Genomic DNA, 23,615 nt, shown 5'->3' with positions numbered 1-23,615 from the left:
CATATCACGGCTGCTCATGAGCTGCAACACCTCTACACTCTGTAGTTTTCCCCAGAGGCTGGCAGAGGCCTAGACAGAGTCTAGGAAGATAATCCCAAGGCAGTGCTCTCTCTGGCCTTTTTCCTGCTCCTTCCAGGGAGTTAGGGCAAGGTCAGAGCTGGAATCTGGCCTGCTAGGTAATGATGCCAGACTGTAGACAGAACCACTGGGGAAAATGATTACTACCACGAGGAGACATCATGGCTCTTCAGTTTCTCACAGTGGAAGGAAGACGACTGTAGAGTAAATTCTGTATAGTTCATTCAATCACTATAATTCATGGGTATAAAGGGCAATGTGATCTAACTGAGATTAATAAATATTCATTGTATAGTCTAATTGAGGTGGAAAACACAATGAATATTCATTGATTTTTTTTTCTTTTTTTGGTAAGAATACCAGCAGTAACGTTAACGTGATTGTTGGGTATCATACTGTTATGGGACGAATTTGAAAACTATTTCATGTGCCTATGTGTTTTCTAGTTCATGAAGTGCTATTATGTAGTTCATCTCATTCAATTCTTTGAAGCCATTTGTAATCCAGGCATATTCTGTCCAGGCTGGTAAAACTATTATCAAAACAAGTTCTCCTTTTTTATTTATCAATATCTTCATGTTGCTAAACAATTATAAACTTTTAAAATATATGAGCTCCTTGTTTTCCAAGAATAGGGATAGTATCTGATTGTACGGAAAGCAGACCCTTCTCTACCTTCTCTGATGTCATTAAGAAATCAACACAAAAGTACAGAATGACAAACCACTTTAAATATATCTTTTAAAACTTGGTCTTCATATTGGTGTATATGATAATTAAAAATGTTACTTAAATTTTATCTTTTCATATGATTTTGAAAGATTTTTTTGTTTGTTTCTTTTGGTTTTTTGATTTTTGCTGTTTATAAGAAAAGAGAGCTGATTTTCCCATCAAGTGGGAAACCTAGCTATTTAAACCATGGTAATATTATCACCACGTTCTGCCTCTTCAGAGTCTATCTTAAACCAGGAAAAATGATGGGAGGACATAACAGCTCATTGCTTGACTAATGATTCTAATTTTTAAAATATTTCTCATGAAATGAAAGAATGGCAGATGCTAATATAGTTATTATTTTAATGGCCATGAGCCAGTTGACCTTAGAATTACACCGTATTTGTCACATAGCATCTGCGAGGCTAGATTTTCCTGATGCCAACCAATCTGGTACATCTTGTTTTCTGGCAAGATGTTTTGGCATCTGGCAGGTTTGGCCTAATGGGACACCATCTATCAGCATCCAGCCCCACAAAGAGGTCACACATTACATGCTTCCCAGAGAGTACATCCTGGAGCCGCTTTGCAACTCTGCTGGCAGCACAGGAACTTCCCGTCCACGAAGAACCCACTGTGGTACTTGATCAGCAGGTGCGGGTTGCCCCTTATCTCTAGGAGCAGGCAGGAAGAAAACAAGACGTGAGCAAAGGTTGGCCCAGGAGAAGAAATGCAGTCAGTAACCACTGTTATCACAGAACAATAAAATCCCCATTTGCCAGCAACCAAAATAAGAGCAAATGGTTCTCGAAGGATATGTCTTTCACTCAAAAGCTAATAAACCAAAAAGGAAAAAGAAAAGTCAACCATGCGAATAGTCAGAACAACATAATAACTTATATCACTTTTGAAGGAAAAAAAAACTAGTAAAAAATCCATATACAGATCAACTTGGTGTTAGGATTTTAGAAATACATCCAGAAAGGAAGTGACTGGATTACAGCACATGGTGTTCCCGTAGGACTAGATCTTAGCAAAAAGAAAAAAAAAAAGGTCCTAATAAACATACACTTTCCCCACTTTTTATTTTGAAAAATTTCAAATGTACAAAAAACATTGCAAGAATAGTCCAATGAACATCCATACACCCTTTACCTAGATTTACCAATTTTGCCACATTTGTTGTATCTCTTTCTCTCTGTATGTACATATTATAATTATTTAAAAATGTCTAATCATATTATATTTTTCTTAAAATTTGAGAGTAAGTAGCAGGTATTATGACCTAAATAATGTCACCCATAAGTATTTCAGCATGTGACTTCTATTAGCAAGCATTCTCGTATATAACCATAATACAATTATCAAATTCAGGAAGTTTAACACTGATACAATATTATTACTTAACACATATTCTATATTCAAAATTTGTCTAATTCTTTCAACAGTCTCCTTTATAATCACTCTTTTTGTCTTTCTGATCAAGGGTCTAATCCAAAATCACGCTTGGCATTTAGTTCTCCAGTTTTCTTTGATCTAGAACAGTTTCTCATCCCTTCTTTGTCTTTTGTGACTTTGACATGTTTATTGTAAGGAATGAATGGTTTATGAGCCTACTTTTCTAGGAATATGTACATATTAAAAAGAAACATGGAATAGGGAAATATTTAATTCAAAAAAATTCCAGCCTTGAAGTGCAACACTGTGTCTATAACAAATTAACCTCTTCTGAAATACAACAGAGACACCTACAAGGCCTTAGTAGAGAACAGTTCAAGAAGGGTCTCTAGGTGGGGAGGGCTGGTTCTATGCGTGGCTTCAACTCTCTCTCTCTTGATTTTATGTTCATCTCGAGGATTCCTTATTTTGGTCCCAGGAGAGTTCCACTCCTCCTATACAGCCCTGACTCAGGAAGTGTATGGCAATAATAATAACTGCTTTGCTGGGTCATTGGGGGGATACACGAGAGTGTATGTCAAGCACCCAGCACAGTGTTTGGCCCAAAGTAGGAGTTCGATGAACACTAGGTTTTAGTACGCCACTCCCTTAGTTTAATTTAGTTCAGGTTAGCTGAAAATGTTGGCATTAAAAAACTTTACTAATGAGAATTAAAATGAAATTATTACAGAAATCATAAAAAGCAAAAAGCAATTTTTTAGTGATTCTCAAAGCAAATAGCATGATGTAGACAATAAGAGAAAGAATTAAGGGCCTAGGCTAGGGAAGCAGCAGACCTGGCTGTGATGCTGTTGCTGCCACTCACCTCGGTTGAGTTATGTAACTTCTCCGATCCTCAGTATCCTCATCTAACAGGCTATTGTGAGGGGTCAATGGATGACAAGAGAACGTAGCAACTAAAGCTAACCTTTATTGAGAACTAACTGTTTGTTGGGATTTATGCTAAATGTTTTACATAGGATATCTAAATTAATTAAAAGTGATTATTTCCCTAACATAGGAGGTGTCGCAAAGTGGTTACTGATGTAAGTTGTGGAACTAAATCTGGAGATTTTCAGTGCAAATAAAAATCTGTGCATAGCAAGAAAATCTACAAAAAAAAAAAAAAAAGATTACAAAAACACAAGTTTCTGATCTTGGTCCCAAAAGGTTATTACAACTTCATGGGTACATCATTTGCCGTCTTGCTCCCTAAGCTCCTGGTCAATATGGTCAGGATTCTTATTATTTCCTTCCACATGGATTTAGTTTCCCAGGTAACTAAGTCTTTTTCTAACCAAGTCCAAAAGTCCACATTGCAACCAACACTCCCACCACCTAGTAATGACAATAAGAAGAACTCATATATTACTGTGTATAATACATTTTGTTCCTCACATACATCATCTCATCTAATATAATTAATAATCTTGAAGGGCTAACTATTATCGCTATCATAGCTCTCACAGAGTTAGGTAAACTGAGGTGCAGAGAGGTGGTGAAACTTGCTCAAGTTCACAAGCCTAAAAAATGGCAGATCTGAGACTCAGCCCCAGGCCTTTCTACTACATTCTGATGCACAGATACCAACTTCTCTGCCAAATCCCCTTCAGTTTTAATTTTTAGAAGGAAGGGTGCATTTTATCCACATCTGGTTAGCCGAATTCAGAACCATGGTAGCCGACTCCTTAAGTCACTACTGAGTCAGCCTGAACCTTCCAAGTATAGGTTACCATCTGGAAAATTCTATGCCTTCAATGTCTGCCTCATTTTATAATGCTTGAGCCAAGTAATAGATACAAAAAGGGTATGGGGAGGTGGTCACTGTATCACAATGAAACTTTGTAGGGAAGAAGATTTGAGTGATGGAATCTCTTTGTTTTCCTGTAGTAGGTTGTTTGGCCAATTTGACAGCCAATCCCACTCACCTTCTCTCTCATTATCTTCCAACATAGAGGATGGAAAAAAACAGCACTGTCTTCCAGCCTCCATTGCACATGGAAATGGCCATGAGATACAGTTCTGGACTACACCACATGAGCAAAAGTTTGCAAGGGGGCTTTTGAGAAAGCTCAGAACCTCTCTGGGAGCCTCTAAGGGTGGCAGAACAGAAAGCAAGGAGGAGCCTGCATCCTTACTGACTTTACTGAGCTGCTGCAGTAGCCCAGGACTGCCTACCTCTGGATTTGTTACTGTGAGAGAAGAACAAAAGTGGATTTGTTTCAGCAACCATTTGGGGTATTTTTACCTGCAGCCCAAAGCATTACTAACTCATACAAATCACTTGCTGTGCATATGGTAGCCCTAGTGATGGGGATCCTCTGCAGTTTCATGAGGGGCTAGGAGATGCATGTTTGCTTCTCTCTCTGCTCTCCTTTTACATTCCACATGCCCTTACATAAGCTGCCCAGGGGCCTTCCAAACCTGTGTAACATATATAGTTCCAGAAGGACTCATAATGGGAGACCTAGGGCATGACCAAGAGCTGCACACAGGAGGTGTCTACACAGCAACTGCCCCCCCCCCCCAAATTCCCCAAGAGGAGACTAAATGGGAAGCAGAATCTTGGAGCTCCTCCTGGGAGCTCCATTATAGCCACAGTGACTCATGTTTGTGTATAGGATACTTTAACATATTTACAAGTGTCTTATTTGTGGCTTGTGATCACTCTAGGAGAAAAGAAATATGATCTCGCATTTTATAGGTCAGACCTGGAGACGTTAGATTAGATGACACAGCAAAGCAGGACTTGGCTGCAGGTTTGTCTGACTCTAAGAGGGAGGGATGCTCTTCTCATTTCCATGAATTGGTGGTGGGTTGAGGGAGGCTTTTCTCCCCCAACAGACCATCTGACTATCCTACAGAATAGGTTACTAAACCATTGCATGCAAATGGAAAATTAAGCCCTATGTGTAAAAAAAAGGTTGTATTTTGCATGGAAGTGAAGTAGGTGTGCACAATTTGAGGTGTACTGAGAAAGAGCCATAATCTAAAAGTTAAATAAAATAATAAAATCTTTTCCAGTCTGGGAGCTTAATACCTGAAATTCCACAAATAGAGTCATTCATTGGAGTTAAATATTGTCCTCATACCATTACTCACCCTTAAAACGGAGAGAAACATAGTGCCGAATTACTAACGACGATTCTCTCCTTTCTACCAAAGGTTGTTACCAGGTCAGCCTAAAAATTACTGAATAAAAGCTTCATTAAATCACTCTTTTTGCCTAGCATGTACAATGCATTGGTTGAAAAGTTTGATTTGGATCACTGAGTTCTGAGTCTCCCATTATGAGGTATGTGACATTAGCCATATTTTTTAAACTTCACTTGTCTGAAAAATAGCAAATAATATTACCCCTTCTGCAGTTGTCAAGAGGATTACCTGAGAAAGTGTTTCAGAAGCACTTGATAAAGTAGCTGGCAAATTGTAAGTGCTCAGTAAGTATTAGATACAACTTTCCATAAACATCGAAAGTACAGTAGCTACAGGACTTGACACAGCCCGTGAGGACCTAGACTTTGCCCTAGTAAAGGCAGGCACAGTGGGTGGAGAACTGGAGGCCTGGCTTTGCCCGAGTTGCTGGGAAGGCATGATAGCCAGCTCTGTGCTGAGCGGGAAAGGGATCCATTCTCCTGGCTTTGCAAAATGAGGATGGGTCTGACACATTCTGTGAGTTTGGTAGGAAAATCAGCAGATTCTCTCTTGGCATTGGGTCTTTCTACTGCCATATCTTTCCTTCACCAAGGCTCAAAAGAACTCAATTCTCTTTTATGACATTTTTATTACCTTTTTGTAATGCTTTCAACCACTGACCTCTGCTCTCTTCATTTGATGCATAGACATAGAGAAGCCCATCTTTATAGACGATCTGGAAAGGAAAAGATTTGGTGCATCTGGATATAATTGCATCATAGTTCACTTTGGTGCAACCGCAAATTTTCTGTTATCCAAAAGAAACCTTGAGTTTGCTAATATAATATATGTTAGCTCTGGAGTTAGATGAAAAAAAAACACTACATTTTATTTTTTTTAATCCTCCATCCCTCAATTTGTTTTTCCCAGACACTCCTACACTTTGGAAAATCACAGCAGTGATGCTTCTGACAGCGGTTAACATTGACGTCTCAGCAGGGTTACCCTGGGCCATGGAGAATTACAATAGGTTAGACATTATACGTGTCTTAGGAGTGTTCTAGTCCATCCACCTACTTAGTGCATGATTCCATTTACAGCCCATTGGAAAATGTTTAACTGCCCCATCCTTAAATTACCTCCAGGAAGGAACTGTTCTTTACTTTGCTATGACATATTTGCCAATTTGCATATATTCCGATCATTATACAATCCATGCTTATATTGAGTAAAAATGTCTCCCTATTATTTCAGTCTGTTGCATCATGTGGCACCCTAGGAATCATCCTCAGAATAAGTCATTTTCTATTCCTTAAGATACTTGTTTAAATGTTTGAAGATTACAGTGCCTTCTCCAGATCCTCCTCAAGTTTATTCAACTCTTGTTGGTAAATATTACATACTGTTTATCAAACACCTACAAGTTGCTGGGCTCTTTCCTAGCAACTTTAATATTTTAATCCTATTTTAACTCTATGAAAGATAAATGAGCATGTCTTTTTTGCAAGTGAAGAAACATCCTCTGGGAGCAGGGGAGTACGTGTTCATGGTTGCACAAATAGAAGTGATGGGAGTGGGGGCTCTGTGGGTTTCCAAAGCCTGTGCTCTTGTGAGTAACCTATGCCTCTGTGATGTGAGTTTGGAGCTCTTTCATGAGCACACTCTCCCCTGGTTTCTCCCAATTGTGTACTTTAAAAATAAATTGGAAGTATGGGTTGTTAATTAACTGGATTATTATATTTTAGTTACAGCTATAGGTCCCTAATACCAGCACTGGGTACAGTGGCAATCTGAAAGACAATCCATCTGCCTTTAGATCAGAAAGGTAAGTATTCATGATATAATAAATGTAGGGTATGACTTAGATCAAGCCACGGCTGAAAGCTACTGTAGGCATAGTCTCCATAGCATGCCATTGTTTAAAGCATTTCCGGGTACAGTTACAGCTCCACGGCACGGTGAGCAAAGCCCTTTACAGGCCCTGCCTAGGCTCCAGGCTCATCTCTTCTACTGTCTCATGGGGCTATTTATTCATGGGGACGCTTTATTCATGGGGACTTGGAGTTCTCCCAATATGCCACACTATTTCATCCATCAGTGCCTTGACACCTGCTGCTTCTTTTGCCCTTTCCATCATTGCTGGGTTAAACTCTACCTGTCCTTCCCAACCTGGGTGTCTCTTCCAATAGAAATCTCCCTGAGCCCTTGGAGTACAGACAGAGGTGTCTCTCCTGGGGCACAGTGGATGCACTCTGCCAACCTCCATCTTAACACTTACCCTCACTGCATGATAATTGTCTGCTTATTAGTCTATTTTGCCACCTCCCAGTAAATGCCTTGGAGCAGGGTCAGTGTTTTATTCTCTGTAGCATGCCTACTACCCTGTGGCACATCAGAGACACTCGATGATACTTGACGAAAGAGACTGAGTGGCCTGAGGCAGGTCAGGCCACTGCAGCATACACTCTCAGCTTGCTTCCCCTCTCTCCAGGGAAAGCAATTCGGTGGACAGAATTTTAGCAAAATACCCAGCTCCTATCTGGGGATATTCTAAGCCTTGCCATTGTCTTAATGGATCATTTTTCCTGGATATACTGAGTTCATAATTAAAAAAGAAAAAAAATATATATATATATACATATATATACATATATATATATATTTTGGTTGATCTTGTAGCATGTGTTCTTTTTTTTTAATTTATCAATTTACAATGTAGTTGATTTTCGTGTCCCTTTACCAATTCCGCCTTTTCCTCCCTCCCTCTTCCCCCTCCCCCATCAACATTATATCTTGTCTTAACAAGTTGAAGGAATTGTTGTGATTGTTGTGTCTTTGATAAATAAATAAATATACAAACAAATAAACGGGGGGCAGGGAATAATAAAAAAATACTAAAGGAAGAACTATTCACCCAATGTAATGTTGTTTCTCCCTTTACCTGAAATGGGTACTGTCTCTCCACGGGTGTCTGCTCCTCGAGATTTACTTTTTCCACACATCTGATTTTCTTAATTTCAATTGATCCTTTTCTGCTGCCTCTTTTCTAGATTAAAAAACAAAATATAAGGTGCTTCATGCAATGCACCAAGAAAAAGCATTAAACTAAAGTTGTGCTTGGGACAGAGGTTGATGGATAGGGTGGGCAATGAAGAATCACTTCCCATTCCCCACAATAGTCCACATCCAATGGCAACAAAATATATTTTCGAAGTGTGGACACAAACACACTTCTCCAAAAGCAAGTCTCTAAACAGTAGTTAAGATTCTAGTTTAATAATCTTTTTTAAAAACTTTATTTTTTATTGTAACACAGTACGTATCTGTGGCGTACAGAATTGAATATCAATACTCACATGCAAGATGCGATGCTGAAATCAGAATAATTATTACATTCAACAATATACACTGTCATTGCTATTTGTGGTCCTTTACCAATTCCTCCCACCCCCCTTCCCACTTCTAGTAACCTCAGTTCTCCTTTTGAAAGTTCATCTCGAAATGTGTTTCAAATCACCTGCCACGTGGTAAATATACTCAGGAAAATAAAGATTTAACTCTGCAAAGCATCTTTACTTTGTTTCAATTTTTTGACGGATTTCAGTATTTCTACTATGATAAAATTCTCAACTGTACAGAAATAGTCTTATTGCCAGCATTGTTTTAAGGCAGCATTTCTGATCCTTAGCATTATTAACATTTGGGGCTCAATAATTCTTTATTGTGGGGCTGTCCTGTGCACTGTAGTAGCATTCCTGGTCTCTACCCACTAGGTGCCAGTAGCACTTACCACCCCTTAGGTTGTGACAACCAAAAGTGTCTCCAGCCATTGCCCAATGTCCTCTGGTGGCGGATAGGCAAAGAATGCCCTCAGTTGAGAACCATTGTTCCAAAGTTATAATTAGTAAAGTTAACTAATGTTTTAAAATCCTTTATTTTGAGTTCATTATATTTTGTTCAAGACAAGGCAATGTGATACGTGGATACAAGTTGATCTTTACTGTGTAAGCTTAGAAACTGGTATTGTTTCATTATAATCAAGCACTTTATGGAGACAGGAAAAATAATAAATAGTCTAAGAACAATGCAATAAATAGGCTCTCACCATTTTGTCATATTCATAGTAGGAAAGGTTTGTTTTAGTCAATACAAAAAGCCGCTCTTTGTAATTATTTGGTGACATTTTCTTCTTTTGCTGTGACCTTTTGAGAAGAACTTCTTCTAGAATGGATTTTGTATCCATATTATCATCCTAAATAAAATAAAATAATTCAAATGAATATTTGTAGCATCTAGCTAGGTTCTCTTTTAGCCTTCATATTTTTTACTCAACTATTTTTCATTCAGGGATAATATAAATGTTATTTTTTTAAAAAATGAGACTATTTTAGGATTACAGAGTAAACTACACACATACCTACAGTTTTTTCCTACTGCCTTTACTTTGAGTTTTATAAATATGTTGATTTTTAAGGCATTTTATGCATTTGACTCATCTTTCACTCTGCACCATCTCTGCACCACCATACAGACCACCTTATCAAAATGCTCTTTACTCCTTAAACAATCTACAGGAGTTTGTTGACTTGAATAGAATATAATACATTTTTTTTAAAAAATTGAACTCCAGACATCTCACTATGTATGAAGTAATTGTTCAACTGGAATTTTCCTCCAATGGTTTGACCAACTTATCCAAACTACCACGAGAGGCTGACATTATTGTAAATGACACCTGCAACTGATCATAACCAGATTTTTAACATAAAGAACATGAGTATAATTTTCAATATTTCTGAGAATTTAAAATCAAAATAAATACCCAAGATAGAATAAAATGAGGAAAATACATGAGTGCAATAAAAATGCTATCAAAAGAGATTTAAAAGAACTAAAAAAGAAATTAGTACATTCCCAAAGTAAAAACACTCTTGCTTTTTCTTCCAAAACTAGGTAAAATATTACAATTTAATGTATTTCTGAAAAATAAATGCATTAATTTTCTGGTTCTACTAAGACTGTTGCTTCAATCCTCATCCCGATAGCAGGTCTGATAATAAGAAGTAGCAATGTTAGGCAGTAGGCCACAGAGAAAAACTTTGCTATGTTTATTGTTTTGTGAAAGTGCATCAGTATTTGCAGCCAGATGCCCAATAGTTAAGGTCTTTGTTCACTGATAATCTGAAGATAATTAACTTTGTTCACCCTAGACTCACTGGGTCCTTACCGTTAATTCTCAAGCTCTGAGCAAGAAGTTACTGCTCTGAGGCACCAGCACTCATATTCCCTCTAACAGAAAGTGAAAAAACTCTTGTCAAATTTTTTTTATCTCTGCAGCTAAAACATTATTCATCAAAGCAGGGTGCTGATTAAATAAATCTGGTTCGTTGAATAGAAAGTTTACTTTTCAAATTTTTTTTTCAGATGCTGAATCAATTTGTGACATTAAGAACACTGTTTAAAAATTGCAAACCTAATCTCCAAGGTAGCATGCAGTCTTTCCCAGTGCTACATGATGATATACCCCATTTTTTATTTATAGAACTTTCACATGCATGACATTAAAGATGGGCTTTTTTTGAAATTTTATATAAAAAAATTAAAGAGTGAGTCCCAGAAACCACTGACAAATTCACTGAGTTGCCTCTGTGTATTGAAGGGAAGGAGAACATTGGGTAGAAAGGAAGATATCAAGCCCTTAAGCACATTCTCCAATAAATCTCCAAGGGCTTACAAGGGTTGCTGCATCTAACCAAATACAATTTGTCAATTTTTAACATAACTGTTCATTTTAAAATCCTGCCCTTTGTGATTTTTTTTTTGCTTTCATTTTAAAAATCATATGTGATACATATTTATTCAACAAAACCAAGAACTACAGATGAGTGAAAGGATAAGACTATACACACCTTAGATTATATTCTTTTCAAATATACATATGCACATGCTTATTTTCACCAAGATGGGTTCACAGACTGTGCATATGGGTCTGTAATCTGTTGTTCCCAGGTAACAAACACCAGGAGCTGCACATCTTGGAAGTTCCCTCTAGGACGGCCAGTCCTTTAGAGCTCCACTCCCTAACCTGGACTCCTCAGGCTCCCTAACAGGGCCTGAAGCACCCTGTTTTCATAATTCACACTTTTGTCATCTTCAGATCATTTTCTTTCATGACAAGGCTATCTGGTGCCTGTTCAGGTACGCACCTTCCTTTCTCCTTCTATTTGCTTCTGTCCCTTCTTTGTACTTTCCCTTTCTCCTCTAAATAGCCTAGGTTCTAAATTGAAGGCATTTCTATGGTCTCTCTGGGTACAGGAGGTGATAATTGGTGATGACTAATTTTTAGAAATGCCTGTGTCCTCCCTTGTATTAGGACAATAAGAAAAACAGGGCTCAGGTACCACTGTTAACTCAAATGACTGTCCAATGACTAGCAAACTCTGCTTTGCCTTGCCCTTATTTAAGGGAAATTTAGTTGGGAAGTTTAAGAAAAAACTTTCAAAGTAAAATAAGATCCTAAACCCAGTCAGTATTAACCGGGAATCTATTTCCCTAGAGTGGCCGATGGGACTTGACTGTACTCTCATAAGCTCATGAAACTAGAAAAAGATTAAAGCATAGGGGAGGCAAAAACAAACAAGCAAACAAACAAACAAAATAAAAAACTGGCAGGAGCACAGTATTTTCTATAAGGAAGCCAGCAACTGTTATGTAATCAATTACATACATGAAAGGTGCATGTTGAATTAACATAAATTGTTAACTTGTAATCACTACAGTTATTTAGGATTGATAAGAAAATGATATCATGAGAGTAAGAAGTTCAATTCGGCAGTTCTATTCAGCACACTTGACTTTGAACTTACAGTATGCCCAACATTGAGTGACTGGTTTCAGAAACAAAGATCTGCTTTCCATGGCCCTGAGTGGTAACGAACAAGTTTGAGAGATAAGTTTCGTTACCAGTATGCAAGCTTGCTGTGAGGTGGTAGACTCGAAAGGCGTGGAGGAGGTTACAGGACTGTTATTTGTGAGTTGTGCCACCTTAACCAAACCCTTTCCCTGCTGTAACCTTTAGTTTTCTGATCTGTAAAATGAGATCGGTAACAACTCTCTCACTTTGTGGACTTAAATGAGAAAACTTATGTGAAAGTACTTGGCATACTGTAGACATCAATCGTAATTTTAAAGAAAAGGTAGAAACAACTCAACTGCTAGAGTAGAGTCCACTCAGTATGCAATGAAATGCCCAAGAAAGGAAAAGTTGGTTTTCTCTTAAGATAATCAAGGAAAGTATTATGGAAGGGAGAACATTGAAATTGGACCTTGAAGGATGTGAGTGATTTTAGTAATAATAACCCTAGCCAACATTTAAGGAGGGCTCGCCATGTGCCAGGAGCTAGAGCACCTAACAAATGCTAATTCATTTACTGGTTACAACTGCCCTATGGGGTAGGTCATAACACTTCCACCTTATGGAGTATATAGTAAGACTCCTATCCTATGGGGCTTGTCTTAACACAGCTATCCTGTGGGGTAGTTTGTGATACTCCCATCCCATGGGGTAGGTTGTGACATAGTCACCATACAGAGTAGGTTGTAACGTCATTCTCTGATTATAGCTGATGAAGCTGAGATGCATGAATAAATTTCCCAGGTCACACTGCTAGTGTGGCGAAGTTGGGATTTGAATCCTGGAAGTCTAACTCTACAACCCATATTCTTGACCATGGTACCAATGTTAGAGAAGGACATGCCTGCTGTGTAACCCTCCTAAACCAGAGAAGGCTCTAACCTAAATAAGGAAGGCAGTCATAGGATGTCAAAGCTGGTAAGAACCCCAGAAGTCACTTTACAGATGCAACACTGAGCCCCAGCGGCCTCAGTAACTTAGCCCTTAGCCAGGACCGTGACTCGGTGACCTAAGAAACAAGCCCAGGGTTTTGAAGATCCCAATTCTACCAACATGGTGCCTGCCAACATGTCACCTCCCTGGTGCACTGTCCTGACTGGTGCACTGTCCACTCTATCATGGCAGTAAACAGACTAAAAGTGATCTATGTGTTCAGCTAAATATACCACAGCCTTGCTAAGGCACACTGTTTTGGTGCAACTAGGCATAAATTTGGGTCTTACCAGACTCATGCAAGGAACTTTTTATTGGAAATACCAGCAAGATGTCACCTATAAATAATCTTTCAGCAGGAACCCCCAAGGCAGTGTTAAAAAGCAAAACTCTAAGCCACATTTTGAAAATAGGTAAGAATATACAACCTGAAAAGTTGAAAGAAATTCTAAGTGGCACAGAAGGGGCGCAGAAGGCAGGAAAGGAAGGGGGAAAGGCATTGGATAGAAATGGCCATCGGATAGTTCCCACAACCAAAAAGTATGTTCCCTGACTGGTTCAGGACAGTGCCTTTAAAATCTTATCCTTTAGAATTGAGAGATGAGGATAACAATTCCTTACCCCTCTACTCGATTTACTCTCTCTTACTTTACATGTCATCTAGCTAAAGATTTTGATAAGTATCAAGATATTAACGTAATACGTGTGGTGAGAGGGCAGTGGTGGGGGGGGAAGGCAGGAAGGGGAAGGAAGATGCTCCAAGTGGGGACAAGGGAGAGACTGAAAGAGAAAATGGATGACACTATGACAAACTTGATCTTGAAATATTTGCCCAAGGCCAGGCCTGCTTATTTTCCTGCTACCTTAACAAAATACAATGGTAAGTTTAAACAGGAACAAAAAGCTTAACTCAGAATCAGGTAAAGTAGTTTTAAAAAGTTTTAGAGGGCTGGCTGGTTAGCTCAGTTGGTTAGAGTGTGGTGGTGTAACACCAAGGTCAAGGGTTCGGATCCCCACACCTGCCAGCCACACACACAAAAAAGTCTTAGATGCTGGTCAAAGACAAATACCAGCTCTGCAGAACCAGACAAATTCTTATTTCATGTGTTGTTATGCAGGAGAGAGAAAGCTACAGTTGATCTTGGCATGATTTGAACAGAAATCCTTTAATATCGACACTCAAATTATCAGCATTTTGGAACACCATACCTTAATTGCTCTAAAATGAATTTATGAAAGCCAGATCTTTTGGGGAAGACCATTTTCTCATATAGAATACAAATATTCCAGTGCTATTCCTGTTGGGGTTCAAATTTGCTTTAGGTGTGAGATTCATCTTTAGTGCCTCCCTTATAAGCCCTTTTTTAAGCTCCTTCTTTTTTTCAGCAACCTCTTCCCTCTGCTCTCTTCCCTCTGTCCAGGGTACCCTCTCTGAGCACCTTGCTTAGGAGAAAAGCAAAAAGTAATAAATCCATGAGCTAGCATCTTATGCTGAACTAGTTTAGCACGTAACATTGCTTAGGTGATGCAGGTCGGTGTGGGTGAAAGTACCGAGCTGGGGTGAATTCAAATCCCTGCTCTGTCTCTGTGCAACCTGATGTGTTACTTAACCTTGCTAAACCTCAGCTTCCCCATCTGTAAAAGGAGTAAAATAATAACCACCTTGAAGGGTTATGAGGAGTCAGGAGAAAATGGTGGTACAATGCCCAACACTCAAAGATGTTCTGGAAACCTATGCCCCTTCCCCTCATGACTCTGTAGGCAAAGCTAAAACAAAACAAAACAAAACAAAACAAAACAAAACAAAAACATAGCAAAGTTAAAAAGCTGAAGACAATGAAATGATCTTTAATGATAAAATTTCACTTCCCACCCTCCTTCTTCTGGCTCCCAGGGATCGGAGATAACGGGAGGCAGGAAGAGCTCTTCATGTATTCTCAAGCCAGAAGCACCTGCCCCGTAGGTTTGTTACAGACTTTCCATCCTGGAACTAGATACCTTAAAATCAGATTGAACTAGTCCCTTACTGACAGCCACCATTATTTCCTGTAACTAAATACTTGATGTGACTCCAAGTGTGGTCCATGGACCGGCAGCGTTGGCATCAGCAGGGAGCTTGTTAGAAATGTAGACGCTCAGTTCCCAGCCCAGACCTAGTGCCTCAGAATCTGCATTTTAGCACAATCCCCAGGTGATCCACGTGCACATGGAGCTTGAGAAGCACAGATCTAGACCACAATATAGTTGTACTACTTTTGAAGTCCAATGAAATCATTGTGGCCCACAAGAACTTTCAAAATTTTATAGATGTGGGTGAAACTGTACAGTTCACCTCCCTTCCATCTTTCTATCTCCATCTAAAATACCCCTAAGCCCCTGATTTAGGATGACTTTGAGAACCTAAGAAAAAATATTTGTAGCTAAAATAACATCACAAAAACTCAGTTAAAGAAAAGAAGGTATAACTAACATTTTTTTTTTCTTTCTGGAAGCAGCTATGAAGCCAATATGAAAAGCCATGGAAGGGTAATGCCTAAAGTATAGGATGGAGAAAATCAGCAGAGGAAATGGCACAGAGCCAGATCGAGCTGGTGGCAATGCGCACACAACCTGACAGCTTCCCTGAATGAGATTTTGAGCAAGGAGTGAATTTACAGTGAAACTATAGCAGTTTCAGCCTCTGACCCCCCCTCAAATTAAATAGTCCCATCCAAAGTCCTGAAAACAGCCCTAGCAATTTCATATTTGTAATTTTGCACTATGTTTCTTAAAGTGGGCTCCTCAAATTTTGTAAACTTCAGGCCTTACCGCACGTACATGCTAACCTATTTTTCTGTAGGATGTGACACTGCATAGCTGCTCACTGCTTAAACATACCATTTTGGCTTGTTCTGTCGTCATCGCCTGGGTCCACCGCAGCGTAGTTAATCTGTTCTTGGAGGAACACAAGAGTCCCAGCTGTCCTCTCTCCAGCAGCAGCGAATTGTCTCACATTTTCCCGGCCGCTGGGTCAGAAATGGCTACATTACTCAGTGCCCCCAAAATGTTTATTGTCCTGCAGGGCCTTACACAATCCCACAGGAAACCACGCTCAACACTTAGCCAACACTTGTTGAGCTAATTGAATGCAACCAAAACGGAGACAAAAGCATATTTCATACAGGTTCCAACTTTGATAACTACAGCTCCTGCTTCCCAGGCAGCTCTCGGGTACATGTGATAACCCTGCCTTTGTTTGTAGAACCTTATGCTGGGAAGGACAAGAAAATATCTCAACAAAACCTGGCTGCTGATGCTGGCTTCTCTCACTAGAGTCAGGAAACCATTAGGAAATGCCAAAGTGCACAGAGAATAAGCAATGAAAACTTCAACTCAATATTTGCACAAAGGGAGGCCGGAGAATAAATGAGAGAGAAGAACAGTTACTATCGACTGCAAAGAAGCACATTTCCACAGTTGAAATTATTAAGAAATCCAGAAATGGAAGAGATGAGTTTGTTTACGTATGATGCACCAAGATTGCAGAGAAATAGTGTGATTGTCACTTGCTACTGTTATGACAACATTCCAACTTTTGGGTTTACCATTTTCTCTGGTGCACACAGGTTGTTCATATATAATAACTCTAATGATATATTCTAGGCTCTGCTGTGGATAACCAAGAGAATTAATCATCCTTTTGGCATGCATTGACCCACTGTAGTAACTTATAAAGTATTGGATACGTTCACTTATTTATAAACATCTATGATGTGATAAAGACTTGGGTTGGCAGAGGAGAATGAAGCTACCAACTTCCAAAGAGATATTCTTTTGAGTGGACACAGGATTAGCATCATTGCTACTCAGTGCATTCAGTCAAGTCTCAGTGAGAACGTGCCACGGGCTGAGCATTCTGTTAGGAGCTGGCGGCCCACCAGTAAACAGAGCAGAGGCAGCCTGCATCTTCGGAGGGCTTATGTCTAGTGGGGAAAGAACCACAAGTAATGGTCTAATTATAGTGGAGATGGTGAAAAATAACTAGCAGACACATTTTTAATATTTCTGTTTGGAAACTGGAATTTTGGAAGGGGCAAAGAGTCCTTTAGAAGAACTAGAGAATGTATATTACACTCTAATAGCAAATAAGTCACTGACAGATTCTTAATAGCTCTCTGCCCTCTAAGAATAAAGTAGGCAGTTGTTTGAGAAATTGAGGGTGAAACAGAGAAACAGGAGCATAACAACCTGGCCTAGTAAATTCATTCTACACTCTAACCTCCTTTCCCATATGGCGGTTTCATTTACTCCACCGCCCGTATATGTTAACATGGCAAAAGATCGATTGTAGAACTAAAAAGTAAATCTACGGTAGGGGAAGGAGGAGGTGGAAAAACCATGGAAACACCTGGGCACAATCTCTTGGGATTTCTTTCCCTTCTTGGGGCTTAAAATACTCAGGGGCGGCTGGGAGGAGCGGTTTCCTCTACATTGAAATGTCACAGATTTATTTACTTTTTCTATCCATTCACTTCCTCTGCTACTTCTGAACCTTTCTTTGGCTCTGTATTTTCCAAGTCTTTGGTTAAATCCTAACTTTTGGCGACCTGCTATTATGATTACATGATTTAATTTACTCAAATTAAAGTCTGCATCGTCACCTTCAGCCAGTGAGACTCTTAGGAATTTTCTCTAAAGCCTTTTCTGCAAGCCTTTAGCAGACAACAGCTAAAAGGACACAGCAGGGGATAATTTGACTTCATGATGTGAACAAGCTTGTTCACTTGTGCTTACATTTTTAGAATAAGAAAGAATCTGGTAGGATCTATTTTACGGAAGAGAGAGAGACAGAGACCTTTGGGCTTGTGGCTGACCTCTATTTTTCTCTGACTTTAAAAAATTCATTTGACTCATGGCTTTAAAGACTATCTATATGCTAGTGATTCCAAATTTCAGCCAGGATCTTGCCCCTGAATTCCAGACTCATATTCAACTGTCAATTTGTCCATCTATATTTGGAATATCTAATAGATATGTCAAACTTATGTCCAATGCTGACCTCAGCTAATAGCAACTCTACCCCTCTAGGTGCTCAGGCCAAAGAATGTAGAATCACTTTTGATTTTCACCCTTCCCTCACACCCAATGTCCAATCCTTCATGAAATATGGTTAGCTCTATGTTCGAAAAGTACCCCAACTTTAGCCATTTTTCTTTTTTTTTTTTTTTTTTTTTTTTTTTTTGTCTTTTTCGTGACCGGCACTCACTCAGCCAGTGAGTGCACCGGCCATTCCCATATAGGATCCGAACCCGCAGCGGGAGCGTTACCGCACTCCCAGCGCCACACTCTCCCAAGTGCGCCACGGCTCGGCCCTAGCCATTTTTCAATACCTCTACTGCTACCCATTAATCTAAGCTGCCAGCATCCCTCACCTGGAATATTGCACTAGCCTTCTGAGTGTTCTCCTTTGTTCTGCTCTTGCCCTCTGCAGTCTATCCTTCACTGAGTAGCCAGAGTGATTCTTTCAAATATAAGTCAAATCTTACCACTTCTCCAATCTGAAATCTCCAATGGTCCCCTCTCTTTTGATTCCCTGGTATTAATGCCATCTCATGATTATTCTACTTTATCTTACCACTCCCAAAACTGGCTTCCTTGCTACTCCTCCAATATTGCAAGCACCATCTGTGCCAGGGCCTTTGCAGTGGTGGTAACCTGTGCTTGGAGAACTATTCCAGACACCTGCCTGGCTCATGTCCTCATCTCCTTGCTCTGCTTCAAATGGCACCTTCCTAATGAGCCCTACCCAAACCACCCTGTTTAATACTGCAACCTCACCCCCACCCAGCATTCCTGATCTCCCTTCCTCTGCTTTTTTTCCCCCATGGCACTTATCACCTTATAATAGAATGCACAGTTTTCTTACTTATTACTTTTATTGTTTCTCTCATCTCATTAAAGAGTAACCCACAAGAGCTCGAACAGCTTCTCTCTGCTGCCTGAGCCTTTTCCATTGGCATGTCTGCATTGGGGGTATCACTCCATCGTCTCCTGCATTTAATCTCTTTGGTGCCAAAATAATCTGCTTGGAGGTTGGGATCTGATGTGAGCTGTTCTCACTTTACTGGAACTGAGGATTGACGTCTCACCTCTCCTAAGGGTGCTTGCACAGTAAACCTCAGGTCCAGTGGTGGAACAAATCACCTTGTTCCTTAAGAAAGGAGATGGGTGAGTGGGGCTGGAGGTGAACACAAAAAGATTTGTTGTATTGTATTGTTATGACCTTACTTGACATCTATGAAATCTTTACACAGACTGTTGGTATTTTATCAATTTTACTCTCATTTTTTAGTGGAAGGTAAGAATTTGGAGTCTAGATGGAGTTGGCAAACCATGAGCACCACCTGTTTTTGTCAGTAAAGTTTATTGGAACACAGCCACCATTCATTACATATTGTCTAAGGCAACTTTCGTTCTCCAACGGCAGTGTTGAGTAGTTGTGACAGAGACCGTATGCCCGCAAAGTCTCAAATATTTACAATCTAGCTTTCGCAGAAATACTTTGCCAGCTCATGCTCTAGAAGGATCCTGCCAGCTGTGCAAATGACCTAGTAGCTCAGGATTTAGTTCAATGGCTCAATTCAACAGACATTCACTGATTTTTACTGTGTACAAGGTGCTAGAGCTGGAAGCAAAGAAAGTAGACAAGGGGGGAGAGTAACTTTATGAAACTCCTCCAGCCCTGGTTCCCACTTTGATTCAAATTATTTTTTCCCAAAATTTTATCATGAGAAAATTTTAAAATACAGAAAAGTTAAAAGAAATGGAAGCACCTATACACCACCATCTAGATTCTACAATTAACATTTTACTACATTTGCTTTGTTGTCTATTCATTTATTCATCTCTCTATTCATCCATCCATCCACCTTATTGTTGTTATTAATATTATTATTGCGATGGTGATTTTTAGTGCATTTGAAGTAAGTTGCAGACATCAGTACACTTCATCCGTAAACACCTCGGCATACATGACATTAACTAGAGGTTAATTCAAATTAGTTTTTAATTTTAACTTCAATACTGTGATCTTGAAGGCAGTCTTCATTTGGCCAGAAGACACAACTTTACAAAAGCTGAAAACTGAGAAAGGTTATCAGGGTAATTGAGGTAAGTATCAGGGGATTCATTCACCTAAATTTCTCCACTTCCCTGGTTTAGAGATGAACTGGCTTTTCAGGAGCTGAGAGTCTTTTGCTTTGATGGATTCTAGGAAAGTTCTGAGGCTCAAAAGAGAGGGTCATAAGCTGTTTTTTTTCTGGGATGCTGCCAAAACCCCATGGGAAACACAGAGAGGAACATAGTTATGAGTTTCCTGCAACAGTTGATCACATGTACTTTCTGGGTCAGAACCCTGGTTGATAGAACAGACTGGGTCTGTGCAGAATGCTCTCATGAGGGTGGATATAGGAGTCACGTGTACCCATCTTTTCTGGATATATTTGGATGTCTTTAACTACCCACTACATTAATGGCCTTCATAAACTAGTGTTTACAAAATAATTGGTCCTTGACTTGAAGCCAACTGATCTCCTGGGTTCAGCGAGTCTGAATTCCTAATAAGGAATATTCCCGAGATATTTGCTATTTAATGAATAGCAGTTTCACTTCCCCTGGAGGCAAATTACCAAAATCTGCAAGAAAGAATTTTTGAGTTGATGGCTTGAAAAAGGAAAAATAATTGCAAATGGTGAAATGTTTAAGATGTCCACGTCCTTCTATAAAATGTATCTTTGAAAAGAAATTCGATATGTTATGCAGAAGACAAACATAAAATTTTTGATTAAAAAAAGGTCAAATAGAATATGTTGATAAGGCGGGTGTCTTTCAAGATTACAGCGGTGTTAGTTGGAATCATTGTCATATCAGCATAAAGTTTTCTTTGTTTCCTGGGATTCTGAAGGTGATCGACAGTCTATCTACACACTCATATGTTCAGCTGCGTGCTCCACATCTCCATCTGGATGTTAAATGACACTGTGAAAAGTACCCAAAGCTTGATGTACAGGGTCACATATCTCACCTGAAAAGTGGACCCTGTTACAGTGAAAGATTATATGTCCCCTATTCCATTTGTAAAAATTCTCCCCTCTCCCACCTTTGTTTTTTCGCATTTTAAGTCTCCTGGCTTTTCAGACATGCTCTTTTTTTTTTTTTTTTTTTTTTTTCCTGCAGGGGCCTGAAAATGGAATTGCCTGCTTTGCTCTGACCATGCATGCCTTTGGACTTAACTTTTACCCATGCCCAGTTTCTCCAAGACAAGAAGAGGAAGCATTGACTCCTGTTACAGCTGGAGATGGAGGGGATTTTGAGTCTCAGAGGAAGCTCTGAAAAGGTGTTAAACTGAAGTATCCCCAAGAATATCACAAATCCAGTACAGAAATGGGTAAAAATGTACAGCTAAACCATTTTCTCCTGTTTTCTTTTGTTATGAATTTGTCCTTGTAAATACTACTTGTAACAGAGGAGCCTTTGAGGTCACCTGTGCTCTGGAGGTTACTGCTATGACTGGTGGGATGCAACACTTAGTCTCTAAAGTCTAGTATAATAATTATTTCTCTTGCTTGTTGCCTGGTTGCCTTGGTAATAATCTAAATGAACATATCCACTTTCTGAAAAGATAAATATTTGTAAGAGTTTGTCATTAGCCCGGAGAGCTTTGAAAATCTACCTCTTTTCTCCTCCCACTTAAAGGCATATTTTCCAGTTATCTATTATCATGAAACAAACTACCCGGAAACTGAGTGGCTTAAAACAACCATTTCTGCTGATGGTTTTGTGGGTGAGGAAGTTGGGAAGGACAAGGTTGAGTGTTTATGTCTTACCCACATGGTATCAGCTAGAGGATCCACTTCCAAGATGGCTTCTTTGTGCCTGGTGCCTCAGTTACCTTAGCCTCTCTGTTTCTTCACATGGCATGTCTTCCTCCAGGGCCTCCCCTTTATGTGGCATGGGTTATTACAAGAATGGTGACCTCTGGGTCATTGATCTTACAGGACAGCTGGCTTCCATGAGACAGGAAGTGGAAGATGTCAGGCCATTTCTGAGCCATACCTAGAACTAGTACAATGACATTTCCACCATGTTATATTGGTCAAAGTAGCCACAAGCTCTGCCTAGACTCAAGAGGAAGAGAAGTAAACTCCACTTTCGATGGAGGGGTGTCAAGGCCAGAAGAAGAGCATGTGCAATGGCAGATACTGTTTGGGCCATCTTACGAAAACAGAATGTTCCAAAGAAATGATAAGCAATGGCTCTGGGCAACAATGTGTAGGTGTGACGATTGCCATGTCAAACATCTCACTTAGACTTGAGAGGACAGACATCAAAGGCTTTCCAGAGGTAGTGACATGGAAACTAAGAGCTGAAAGATGAATGGAGATAAGACAGATCAAGGAGAGGGAAAGAAAGTTCCAAATAGACACAGACAGCTAACAAGAAGAAGCATGCACATTCCAGAGGCTGAAAGAAGTTCAGCATGGTGGAAAGGATGGAGGGGGTGTGCCCGTTTGTGTGTGTGTGTGTGTGTGTGTTTGTACTTAAGTAAGCATGTTGAGAGTGAGACTACTTCAAGAATATCAGAGAACTTTCTCCCGAGGGTAATGAGAAGCCACTGAAGGTTGTAGGCAATTGTAATTCCATTTGCTTGCAACTTGGAGAATGCATTAGCCAATGGGAATCCTGAAAGCAGGAAGAGTAGGGTGGCTATCGGAGAAGATGGATGGTGGTAGTCAAAATGGGAAGGACTGGATGTATTTAATAGCTATTAGGAGTCAGAATCCACAGGCTTTCAAGGCAGAAGAGTGAAAGGGGAGAGCTTGCATTTCAGGCTCAGGCAATTGGCTGAATGTTAGCTTTCTTTGGTAGAGAATGCAGAAGCGTTTACTAAGAACTGAAAAGTGCCGGACAGAAAGCCCATGCTTCTATTTTACTTGGAGGCAGTTGTAGAAGTAACTATAATGATATAAGGAATAATATTATTCCACAGAGAATAATGTTCTCTTTTAATGTTCATATGTATTATCTCGTTTAACCTTGAATCACCTAAGTAAGGTGGGGACGGTGGGTTTGAGCCCTACTGATATATCAGGAGCCCAGGGAAAACACATTGTTCCTCAACTAACCTGTTCTTTTAGAGCAGGGATCTGCAAACTAGGCCTGCAGCCAGAATGGGTAGGTAGCCCACTACCTATTTTTGTACAGCCTGAGAGCTAAGAATAGTTTTTACATTTTTAAGTGGTTGAAATAAAAAATATCAAAAGAATTATATTTCACGACAAGTGAAAAATATATGAATTCAAATGTCAGTATCCGTTATTAAAATTTTATTGAACTATATAGCAAGCCCATTTACTTACGTGTTGTC

The 23,615-nt window shown here is 39.6% G+C and overlaps 1 protein-coding gene across 1 annotated transcript in view; it reads right to left on the bottom strand.

The window, feature by feature from the left end:
- The window catches only part of BMX (BMX non-receptor tyrosine kinase), a 47,900-nt gene extending 31,705 nt beyond the window's left edge, over positions 1-16,195 (bottom strand). Inside the window, exons 1-5 of the mRNA XM_063083640.1 lie at positions 16,088-16,195; positions 9,470-9,616; positions 8,306-8,410; positions 6,019-6,100; positions 1,347-1,466 (exon numbers count right to left, since the gene is read on the bottom strand). Coding sequence (XP_062939710.1) covers positions 1,347-1,466; positions 6,019-6,100; positions 8,306-8,410; positions 9,470-9,616; positions 16,088-16,111 — 478 coding nt within the window. The 5' untranslated portion in view covers positions 16,112-16,195. The remainder of the gene's footprint in view (positions 1-1,346; positions 1,467-6,018; positions 6,101-8,305; positions 8,411-9,469; positions 9,617-16,087) is intronic.
- Between the last annotated feature and the right edge of the window lie 7,420 nt (positions 16,196-23,615).

Source organism: Cynocephalus volans, chromosome X (assembly GCF_027409185.1).
Source record: "Cynocephalus volans isolate mCynVol1 chromosome X, mCynVol1.pri, whole genome shotgun sequence".
NCBI classification, from domain to species: Eukaryota; Metazoa; Chordata; class Mammalia; order Dermoptera; family Cynocephalidae; genus Cynocephalus; species Cynocephalus volans.
This window is presented reverse-complemented; position numbering and strand designations above follow the sequence as displayed.